At 41.6% G+C, this 12,326-nt stretch overlaps 1 protein-coding gene across 1 annotated transcript; it reads right to left on the reverse strand.

Moving 5' to 3' along the window:
* Positions 1-789: 789 nt before the first annotated feature.
* On the reverse strand, positions 790-10,963 carry LOC127332334 (uncharacterized). Its single transcript, XM_051358603.2, has 14 exons — positions 10,347-10,963; positions 10,153-10,245; positions 9,458-9,520; positions 9,071-9,157; positions 8,841-8,993; positions 8,601-8,758; positions 7,285-7,519; positions 7,061-7,171; positions 5,473-6,531; positions 5,114-5,377; positions 4,068-4,253; positions 2,350-3,501; positions 1,894-2,244; positions 790-1,756 (listed from the first exon to the last, which is right to left on the reverse strand). The coding sequence occupies exons 1-14, from the start codon at positions 10,740-10,742 to the stop codon at positions 1,250-1,252; spliced, it is 4,815 nt and encodes a 1,604-aa protein (XP_051214563.1). The 5' UTR covers positions 10,743-10,963; the 3' UTR covers positions 790-1,249.
* Between the last annotated feature and the right edge of the window lie 1,363 nt (positions 10,964-12,326).

The raw sequence follows: 12,326 nt of genomic DNA on the forward strand, positions 1-12,326 counted from the left end.
ATCGATCTCCTTCTGGTAACCTAGGGTGAGACTAACAGTTGACGTTTATCCACCAACGACCAACACTCGATTTTTATAACGTGTTTGCATATATGGTCCCTCTTGATCTCTATTTTTGTTCTAGATGCGCCTTAGCATAGCGGGGAAATCACCTTCACTAGTTTGACCACTCGTCACACGTGCGGAACAATGTCAGTTTACGCCGACATTACCACCTACAGCAGCCCCGGGGATTTCCTACAAATGCAGCCATTTTGAACACGAGGTCTTGATTCGCGGTTGAGTCGCTGGTTGGGTGCAGAAAACTGTCATGCCACGACTTCACACCTTCCAGGAAACCCTTCAGCTCTGCAGGCTCACAACCCTGTATTCTGCATCGATGATATGAACTGTTGGTAAACCATTTCGCTGTCACGGCAGAACAGGTGCTCCCATCAAATTACTTCCATAAGCAGATTAGAAATTCGGACAAACAACAGCAAACAACAAGTTCAGCGTGCAGGGCTGCGGAAATGTCTCAAACATCAGGTCAGCAGAAATGTGTTCTTCTCAGCAGTAAGCAGTCAAACTTCACAACACGTAACAGCTTAGCAAGTAGAAATCCAAATATGCCAGGACAAAATCCAATGCATCAATGAAATAAGGGCACAACTTCATCCAAAGATTACAAGTCACGAATATTAAGATTGACTAGATCACCGTAGAAAGCATAGCACATGCAGGGAAGACTTTTAAATTACATGAAAAGATCTCGTACAGAATTTTATGTTTACACATACACTCAAACCCTGAAAAACCTCAGTTAACTCAATTTATAAGCATTGTCAGAAGACATCGGTAACAGTAGGATGGGGCCCTAGGCTCAAAGCTGCAAAAATAATGCATGTTATCGTGCCCAAATTACAGAACATTAGTATACAAAAGGTATCATAGCACCAATGTTCCAGCCGTTCTCTGGAATAGCTACGTTAAAACAGTTGGGAGGAGAATCCTAGCAGAAGCATTTTGTACATGTCTTCATGCATAGTCACAGGGGTTCAAACGAAGGGCATTGACAGACATGTTCTTGTGGCAGGACCATACGTTGTTGTATGGCTTGGTTCCGCTTTCCGCTATGACTCAGATGCGTGTTACCCTTATGAGGCCACCCAGTGGAATGTTTGTCACAAATCAAACCTTAGCGAAGAGTCGGTGCGCAAAAATGAAGGGCGCCATTCACCAGCCAAATAACTACATCAGCTCAATCTAGCTACAGGTCCTCTGACATAGGATTTTCATCCTCCATCTTGTCCTTAGCCTCAGCAGCCTTTTCTTCCTCTTTCTTGTCCTTGGTCTCATCAGCATTTCCTTCCACCATCTTGTCCTCGATAGCCACGTCAGCACTTCCTTCTACCATCTTGTCCTTAGCCTCGTCAGCACTTTCTTCCACCATCTTGTCTTCGATAGCCACGTCAGCACTTCCTTCTACCATCTTGTCCTTAGCCTCGTCAGCACTTTCTTCCACCATCTTGTCTTCGATAGCCACATCACCTGCCTCAACATTACCTTCATCCATCTTACTTGCTTCCTGCATCATGTCGTCCTTCGCCTCAGAAGTATCTTCATCCATCTTGTCATTGTTTAACACAGCAGACGCGTCGCCATTTTCTTCCTCCATGCCCTCCTTCGTATTAGGCAAAACTACCCCACCATTGACAGTTTCAGGAGGGTTTGAAACAGACTCTGTATGAGGTGCAAAATATTGCATTGATTGCATCTGTTGTAGAAAGAATGGAGGTCAGGTTGTCAATTTTTTAATATATCAAATTCGCAAAAAAAAAAAATCAATATAAGCAGCATATTAAATTTTACAAAGCAGAGGCTTGGTACTGGATAAATGTAGGGCAAAAGTACCTGACGAAGATGTTCCAGTCTGAAATTCACTAGGTGTCCAATATCTTCAACATCAGTAATATAATGAATATTTCCAGCTTCTCCCAAAGGTCGCTCTGTAAACGGGGTGCACTCTTCAAGATTCAAGGCAAGCTTATCTGGCCTTCGGAGTAGAAGCTGGAACGTTGGCTGCAATTCATAGCACTGTTCATACAGGGAACGGCGGCAGAACACATACAAGCCCAGACGAGCACGAGACATTGCCACAATAAGTCTTCTGACATCGCGAAGATGACCCACAAATCGGGTCCGGACGAGAGATAATAAAATAAAATCATTTTGTTGACCCTGGAATTTATCCACCGTGGTAACCTAAATAAAACATATCACAGTTAAATGTCTGCACAAAATAGTTGAAAACTGACCAAATGTTTGATTGACCTAATATAGCTGAATTACTGGATTGTTCTAAATTACCTTGCAAGGTGGCTCAATGTTCCATGGCTTGCATCTTCTGTTGATAACATCACGGATAAGAAACTTCTGACCATTGTAAGTAGTTAATATTGAAATCTTATTGGCAGGGTATCCTATCAGACGCATATAAATATAAACACTAACAATATACTCAGCCTCCCCTTCATTCTGGTAGAACCAAGGAGAAGGAGCAGACTCGCCTCTGCCACGGTAATCAGGAACATCAACCAGCTGATACTCAAAAGAGAATCCAGAATTAGCTTTATGGAATATAGCTTCCTCACGTACATAAGGCAGATCTCCCAGTTCTCTGTATCTCCAGTTATAAAGTTCAGCAATACTAGGTCTGGCACGTCCCTGGGCATTGAGTTCAATGTAAGGCACACCAAGGCGAACAAACCTTGTAAAGAGACTCTGGTCCATGTGGCTGTACTTCTGAAAAGCCATGTTCTTCACAACAGGCGGTAACTGATGGTGATCACCAATTAAAATGCAACGTTTGAGACGAGCATGGCCATCTTCCTGTCGCTGAAGGAGCGTTGGTATAAAAGTTTCTATCTCCAATATCTGCGCACTTTCTTCCATCAGCAAATTGTCATATTTGAAACCCAGTTGAAGAAAGTCTCTTCTCTTCAATGCTGCATGGGTGCAAGTCATGGCAACAATCTTGGCTTGTTTAGTCATCAGATAATTTGCTCGCTCCGCTGTTGACTTTAGTAACTCAAAAGCCCTACACTCTTCCAGCTCTTGGAATATCGTGGAAAGATGTTTGAAACAACCTTTGGCTGCATGCATATCTTTCTCGAATGACTCACCAGTAAATATAGGTTGTGGGGTATCCGAAAAGAACTCGGAAAATGGAAAACGGTCTTTAACAAAAGTGGGATTCTCTTTGTTTGGCGCACAGGCAGCTAAGAATAGTTCCCAGCGGGCATAAACATGTAATAACCAAAAATATGCAGCATTTTCACATGTGTAGCTCACATCTTCAGGAAGATGAAGGGATCTTGCCAGTTTTGCAACCTCGCCAAGGAGCTCTAGTCGCCGAACCAGCATAGCATTGACACGACCTTGACGGCTAAAATCGAGATCAGTTGCCAACTCTTGCTCACCCTGACCAAGACGAAGAAGGTACCTCGCGGGCACATCCCTCTGAAGAACCAAGTTAACATCAGACAACCAGCCGAAAAACGAACATGCAGCAAGACAATCAGAAAGCATATGATATATTTCGATATGTAGAAGTTAACATCAGACAACCAGCCGAAAAACGAACATGCAGCAAGACAATCAGAAAGCATATGATATATTTCGATATGTAGATATATTGTTCATCGTGAAGTAAATCAAGTAACTCAGAACTCAAACAGTCAAAAAAAATTAAAACAAGTCAAGAAACAGCATTGCGTCATATGTAGGCACTATTTCATGGACATTTCATCTCGAGGCCCTCAAGGAACAAGAGATTATCTCTACTTCTGTCCAAATTAAATTGATACAACATCTTATATAGCCAGGAACATAATAAGAAACGTGTATTTGAAAGGGATGGCAGCAAAATATTCAAGTAATTTCCAATCATATACTGCGACCCCCGCAGCTAGCAAGTAATCCATATTAAAGAACGCATGGATCAAGCAAGCACTGATACGCAGTAACTCTAGAGAAGTGCTACTGTATGTTTAAAATTCAGAGAATATCTGGCCCAGTCACAGTACCTGCATTATCTTCTCGAACAAGTCATTCAAAGCTTGATTGGAATGGGTAATAATCAGCGTTCTTTGTGAAGGACAGTTATGATACAGAACATTTAATATCTGCACAGCTGTATCTGTCTTTCCCGTACCAGGAGGACCAACAACCATTGTCAAACCAGGTTGAATACCAGATATTATAGCACCGATCTACAAATAGATAGTTACCATTCATGAGCAATCAAAAGCTGAAGTCGGATCAGATTTTCATTAATCTCAAAAGAAGCAGCATTTAATTACATACAAGTACAAAAATGCAAAATAATAGAAACTAATAAATAAGTAAAAATATTCAAGCCCACACCAAGGAATCCTAGTGATCACTCCTACTAATTAGTACACGAACAGAAATCTAGAAAACATACGTAAATTATCCAAAGTGGCAAAATGCCAAAATCTGTATTCATATTGGGAGTTCTTGAAGAGTAGTGTTAGGTATCCCCCGGTAAGCCAATCATAGACTAGAAGTCAATGTTGCAATGCTGACCTGGGTATGTAATAGCTGAATTTTGGAAATGTGGAGTTTCCTGAATTTAATGTAGAAGTAAATCATAGATCATATTCAAATCCATTTTTTTGGTACTATATCCAGTTCAAATGATCTTTTGTCATGCTAAAAGTATCACTAGTAGTTTTAGGTATCCCAGAATAAGTCAATCATATAGCTACAAATAAATTTTCCAATTCTGGCTTTCCATAAAAAAAATTATGGCCTGGGTGTAATAACTAGAAATGTTAAGTTTCCTTAGTAATTGGATCTGCAGGTAACTCATACTCAAATCCAATTTTTTGTCCACAACCAGTTCAAATGTTCTATTCTCATGCTAAAAGTGTCAATACTAGCTGCTACAATCTAAATATGTCCTCCCTAATAACCACCCATTTACATGTTCGATTCGTCCAAGAGGTTGAATACACATAGGAAAGGCTTAAAACATATCCTGGTAAGTTCTGTCTGGAGGATATGCACCAACTGAAAATGATGATTAAGCTGAGGATCTGAAACATACCTGAGTGGGTGTAAACCTCACTGAGTTCTGTTTAGGTTTATCTTGAGGATATGGCCCTGGATCAGCAGGAATGTAAGTCTCAACCCTTAGTTTTTCTTTCTTAGACCCTTCATCATCGACCATATTGTTCTTGCTTGTTATCTCAGAGGAGTTTACATTGCCAGGCAAGGCATGACTAATTTCCCTCATTTTCTTGGACAACTTAATCCTAAAGGGAGGGCTTGGATGCATGTTTTCGGTACCATCAGTATTGATAAATGTGACCTAAGAATATTTTAAATCATTAGAATATTACGGATTAAAGATGAAATGAAAATGACGCCCACCTTGAGAAAACTAGATCAGATTATGCTGTTTACCTGGAAAGCTGGAAAGCTTTGCACAACATGCTCAGCATCAAGGAAAGTGTCCTTAAAATCGATAGTTTCCAGAAGATCAGGCATGTTTGTCCACTGCGCGGCAGAAGGATTTCCATAACCCAAGAATATGTTATGCAGCCATTCAGGAACTATACATGTTTCATTCATTAGATCACGTATAGATTCCAGGATTGCTTTAAAGTTATTCTCCTTGGGTTTCCTTCTCATTAGAATATTAAATGTGCCATACACATTTTCTCCATGTCTCTCTGCTACCTCAGTAGCATCAATGTGGTACTGTGCTGTATCTAAGGCAATTTTAACTGTACGAATCTCACCCTTGGGAGGTTTCCACTCATCTCTCTTTATCCTTCCTGTATAGTCATTCATGAGTCCTCCTTCCTCATCACGAATTTCAATCACCTCACATCCACGTACATATTGCAATCCTAGCCTTTCAGGCACAGTTGATTTTGCATCTTCCTCAGGGCTAAGAGGTTCAAAAGATGGGCGGATTGACAACAAAAATAACACGTCATGCTCTTTCAAACCATCCCACTCAGATTTTATCTGTGGTCTGTAGCTTGATATGCTAAAAGTAACATCAGCTGTTACAGCAGAAGGCTTAACTTCACCAATGTTAGGTTGCTTCACTTGTGTGATCCTAAATTCCTTGATAGGAACGGCCATCCTGGACCATCCACGAAAGCCAGTGTCTCCCTCATTATTGATATAAGCATGTAGATGAGGAACAGCTTCCTGAATATCTTCACGAATTTCATATGTTGATTCAAGACGAAAAAGATTGAAATTCCTCAACAAATAATCATGAAGTGTCAGAAACTGGAGATTGAGTTTTGGTAAGGCAAGACAGCCTTCTCCAGAATAATTGATGCTAGGAACAAGGCTCTCATCCCACATGATCTGTTCATTAGGATAAAGGGGAAGTGCATTAACTGCTTCTTTCTGGGATTGGCGCTTCTCAAAAAAAGCAACAAGGACCTCAATAAGGAAATCACGCCTTCCACTGCATGGATCCTCCTCCGAAATTATTTTAAGCTGTTCATAGAAAGAAATTAGTACTTCAAATTCCTGTTTTTCCGTTTCATACGTAAAATAATCTGATAAGTATGAGAAAATGATGAAACTACGAAGAGTGGTTTTAAAAGCTAAATTTACTTAAACATTCATACTTTACAGTGTCATTAGTTGCGCGTGCAAGTAAATAATGGTTCTTGCCATGAACATGACTTCTCTACTAGACATCTGCTTTACATTATTTTACTTGATTATACATGTCCTTTAATCCCTAATGGATAGTTAAATTCAGGAACATGTATAAAATGTTTTGTCGATTTATACAAGCGGTGGTTGCACAGATATGCTTCCATTCTATCAAAAGTGTATGTTGAACAGCATAAAACTCAGAAAATATACCTTCTAAAAATGGGGAAAAAAATAAAAAATACTTCCTTGACAAATAGAAAGAAAAAATATATCTGGACTAATGCATGTCAAGGATACCAGGACAAATTTTGAAAGAGACAATAAGCAGAGAGAAATAAAGTAAACATGTAAAATTGCTCACCTTATTGCAAACAAGATCTTGCAGTTCCACATCTGACAAGACAAGCAGCTTCTTTGTTAAATCAGCACGCTTATGAATTGAACCAATATTACACAAGGCAAGGTCTCGCAACTGCAACAATCAGAAAAATGGAGAGAGAATATTACTATTTGCCTTCAGCAACACTAGTATTATCAGGAAATCAGTGTGAGCAAATTGCACCGCACCAATAACAAGGTACACACCTTAGGCACTTGTTTAAATGCTAGCAGTTGAAAAGCTTGGAAACGGGAATAATGAGCTTGTAAAACATCATCATCACTAAGCTGTGTTCCGGAGTGATCGTTGATCTCAAAGCCTTCATAGAACTGCAGCAAGTCCACCAATTGTGCAAAAAGGCGCCCCTTTTCATGAGTATATAGTGTGCTTAAGTGGCACTTAGCAACAACAGCGGTATCAGCGACAAGAGGCCTTAAAAATCTGTATATTGAACAACATTATTAGATAACATATATACATAATTGCATACAGAGACAAGCTAATGTTGCTAATACTGAGCAAGATTTAAGTGAACCAAGATATTTCACTTCATGGATGTAGTTACATGTTGCTAAAAAAAAATGATATGACTTCACAAAGATGTTAAATGGGGTCAAAAACATGCTTATGATTAGGTTTGAGTGCAAGAACCAAGGGAGGCACTAGTCAGCCATAAGGTTCTCTTCCCATGCCATATCTCAAGGCTCTGATGACCGATGCATCTCTGAGAAGAAAGGGAGTCTAGATAACTTCTGATTATTATTTGATTGTCCAGATGCACGTGCATGAATCTCCTTGTGAAGAGACTTACCAAACAATCTTGGCAAACTAAAAAATGTAGTATATCTTAGTGAGATCTTATTTCCTAACAAGAGTCTTACCAAATAGCTAATGCAGTTGCATCTCAATTATGAAACCAAAACGTAACTATTCTATCATATCCAATCTGCAAGGCTGAGCAGTACTAGAGACCACAGCAGTTACATGGATATGAAAGGAACAATCACAAAATCAAATCACCAAGTAATGTCCGGTTGTTAGTTGTGACACGACATGGATACAAGAAACAACAAAAATATTGACACCGTACGAGTGAAATATGTTGATTTACAAAATGCTCATGGTGGAGAGAATCAGACACCTAACAACTTCTGTTTAGGACTTCATTCAATGCAAAAGGACTTCAAAAGTTGCATGGTCAAAAGAGACAGTTCTTCTTAATAATTGCACCTGTCCAAAAATTTGAATGGGCTGCCCCATTGACTTGAGAACTGAAAAATTATAGATCCTAAAAGCTTATAAAAGTGTGTACATGCAATTGCACAAGGACTTGTAGGTTCAACCTACTTCAATCAGAAAAGGCAGAGTTGTGCAGATCGACTTCCCTGGATGTCAAGTTCTCAGGTTATTAGATCTAAATGAGAACTCATGAAGGCTGAATAACTTAGAGTGCAATCTACTAGTTTGCTAATCAACGATGCTGCTTGATACTACCAGAGAAGTAACAAAAATGTATGCATACCTTCTAGTAGGAAGCTGGCTCAACATATCAATCAGAAATTCCATGAATCTTTCACAATACAAGACACTGGAATCATCAACCTGCCCACTAAGTGACTCGTTAAAGACAGATTCTTCACCACCATCTTGACTGGACAATATGACCTTTGAATCAAGAATCTACAGAAGTTCCACAGGTGCAGGTTAGCACAATTTATATCTAGTGACATCACAGTGAGTTCAATGAGTTTCGAAGGCACACCTCCAAAAATTCTTCAATTAGGTTCCTAAGGAACTTATTCTCAAGCATTTCTGAAGGATTACAAGGTTGGCCTGCCTTTTTTGCTTCCTTTGCTTCTTTTCTTTTGATTTTGGTCCACTTCTTAATTAATTCAGGATTAAGGCAAAGTTCCATCTGTAGATGTTTGAAGCATACATGAGAAACCATAAGAAGGGCAGAAAAAGCTAACTTGGGGAGAAGAACTTAATTACCTGAAGCCGTCCAAAAGAGAGAGTATGCCACAACTTTAAGCTTACTACCTGGAGTATAGTTTCCCGGACAAGTTCATCCTCCAAACTCTGCAGTAAGGCATGAGTTAATGAGCCACAGATAGTATGCCCAAATTAAACAACAAACAGGATTTAAAAAAAATGAGCAGCCTCTGCAGAGCTAGTTTTGAAGTCATTAGGGCACAGAGCCCTAACATCAAACAACCGGTGCATAGACCAATTCAATAGGAAGTTATGTAGAAATTCATGACAAACAACATAGCACCGCACATTATGGTATTTGAAAGGTACTCATAATTTCCTTTCAATTGAAATCGAAACATCTACATGTGATAAAAAAATATCCTAGCCGAAGCCTGTGATGGGTACCTGAAAGGCGTTTATCATGAACAAGAGGTAATTTGTTTTCTCTGCCATACTAATGGTCCTATCCTGCAAGACAGCATAAGGATGAGAAGATTCAGAAAAGTGTGAGAAGATGTATACGTAATTGCTTAAGGAGACATCCAAAATACGAAGGTACCAATTGAATTAACACATAAGAATCAGCATGAAACTGGACAAAACTACAAAAAAAAATACCAACAAGTATCTAACAAGATATCCCTCTTAAATGGTGCTCCAAAGAAAATTAGAGAAACTGTCCTCAGCAAAACAGCATCATTTCTGACTACCAAACTTCTCATGTTTTGTCAGCATAGCTAATATTACCAAGAAGACAAAGAAAACTATTCAGGCCAGTAACTACTGACTGGACCTCATACACTCAAGCGCAGGTACGCAAAATTTGTTTTGGTCATACTGAGCTTGTTACTGTAGTGATTGCTAACAACCATCTAGCTCATCCTAACCAAATCTGACCCCCAAGTGATCTGACGATACCGCATTCGTTGACAAGGTTTCACAGTAAAATCTACTTGAAGAGACACATCAAGAACCAAAACAAAATTTCGCTGGGTTGCCAATTATGCTACTCCAGCCTAAAGAGGCTCAGTTTTACTAGAGTACAAGTCGAAGTATCTAAGGAGCAACTGGACAAGTGCAGCAGCAAATTGAACACGCACCTCATCCTTGAGCTTGAGAACCCGCCATAGGAAGCCTTTGAAGGCTTCCTTCCGGGTATGGAAACAAGTCCACGCAGCCACATTCTCCCGAAACTGCACAGAAAATCCCACCCAAGCCGAGTCAGAAACCCTAGAAATAGGTCAGGCAAGTAAGCTGCCATTAATAATTGGTACAATTCGGGCAGGGGTCGGACCTTCTCGTTGACCATGAGGATCATGGACATGATGTGCTCGAAGGAGGCGCGGTCCGGGTCGAAGTGCGGCCAGAGGTAGTTCTCGAGGTACTGGCTGACCTCGAGGATCATGACGCGCTGGAGCGGGACGGTCTTGCGGCCGCGGCCCGCCACGCGGAGCTCCTTGGTGTAGATCTCCTTGACGAGGTCGGCGTCGAAGGCGGCGGCGGCGGCGGGCGGCGAGCCCCAGTGCTCGGCGACGACGCAGGTGAGGCGGTCGCGCTGGATGTCGAGGAGCGTCATGGAGCCTCCGGTGGAGGCGGGCGCCGCCGCCGGAGGGGCATCGGCGGGGAGCGGGTACTCGGCGGCGCGGGGGTGCCGGAACTCGAAGACCCCCGTGCCGTAGACCTTCGGCATGGCTGGAGTCCGCGAGGTTTAGGGTTTGCGTGAGGGGGAGTAGTGAGGAACTGGTAGTTGCTGCCGGTAGCGGCGGCAGCGGGGAGGCGGTGGTGGTGGAGGCCGCGGCGGCGGCGGCGGGGATGGGAGTCGGGGGAGAGATTTGAAAGGGGGGTTTAGCCGGACGCCTCCATCGGAGTGGAGAGTGGAGACGGCGGGCGGAAGCTCTACTCTTGTTTGGCTCTAGCTCAAGGGCTGGTGTGGCCCGTAACATATCCGGGCTGGAGTCGGTTTGAGCCAGGGCCAGCGGCCCGAAGGGTCTTTTTTTTCTGGTTGTCGCGGATAACAAAATCGGGCTTTGAGCATCTCTAACAATGGATCATAATTAATCAAATAATCATTCAAATTATTACAACACATAAACAATAGTCTGAACCAAATTATTACAACAGTTTTGGAAAAATGAACAAATGAAAAATGTCTTAACCAAATTACAACAATTTTCGAAAAATTGGACAAATGAACAAATATCTCAACAACGATACCTGTGACAAACAAATGAATGGAATGGTAGGATCAAAGGCGACGGCCATGTCGTTGTCAGTGGTGCATCTTCAGATCATAAACGAGCTGGTCATGGGTACTGGCATTCTCAATCTACCGATGAGTTTCAAGGAAAGCTTCAATGTGATCCGGATTGCGTTGGGGTTCCACTCGGGTGCCAACATGGTCATAGAAGCAGAGAAGCTCAACTCTCTTTCATCCTCGATGATCATGTTGTGAAAAAATCACACAACATGTCATGATGTTGACAAGAGTTTTTCTGCCCCAAAATAGGGCTGGGCCACAAACAATGGCAAACCTTGCTTGCAAAACACCAAAAGCTCTCTCAATGTCCTTGCGAGCTGCTTCTTGAGCTTTGGCAAATTCAACTTCTATTCTATCTTGGGGATCCTTGACAGACTTAACAAAAGTTGCCCAATCCAGATAGATGTCATCGGCTAGGTAATGTCCCATTGTGTACTTATTGTTCATGACCTTGTAGTTGCAAGTGGGTGCTTCCCCATTTGCTAATTTGGCAAACAAAGGGGATCTTTGCAGCACGTTGATGTCATTGAGTGTCCCGGCAAACCAAAAAAAACAATGCCAAATCCACAAATCTTGTGATGCAATGGCCTCAAATACAATGGTTGCATCTTTGCTCTTGCCACAGTATTGTCCATGTCATGCCTTTGGATAATTCTTCCATGTCCAATGCATACAATCAAGACTACCAAGCATGTCCGGCCAACCTCTTTTCTCATTTATCTCCATCAATCGTTTGGTGTCATCCTCATTGGGAGCTCGAAGATAGATTGGCCCAAACAACTTGATAACCAGGCGAGCAAACATGCGCACTGACTCCAATGTAGTATCTTTACCAATTCGAAGATAATCGTCGGTGTAATCCGCAGGGATGTCATACGCAATGACCCTCATGGCAGCAGGGATTTTTTGGAATGCGTTGAAACCCATCACCTCGGTGGCATTTCTACATTGCTTGAAGTAATTCGAATTGGCTTCGTAGGCTTTGACGATTCAGATGAACAAGCTACGCCGCATGCG

The sequence above is a fragment of the Lolium perenne genome, chromosome 4 (genome assembly GCF_019359855.2).
Source record: "Lolium perenne isolate Kyuss_39 chromosome 4, Kyuss_2.0, whole genome shotgun sequence".
In the NCBI taxonomy this organism is placed as follows: domain Eukaryota; kingdom Viridiplantae; phylum Streptophyta; class Magnoliopsida; order Poales; family Poaceae; genus Lolium; species Lolium perenne.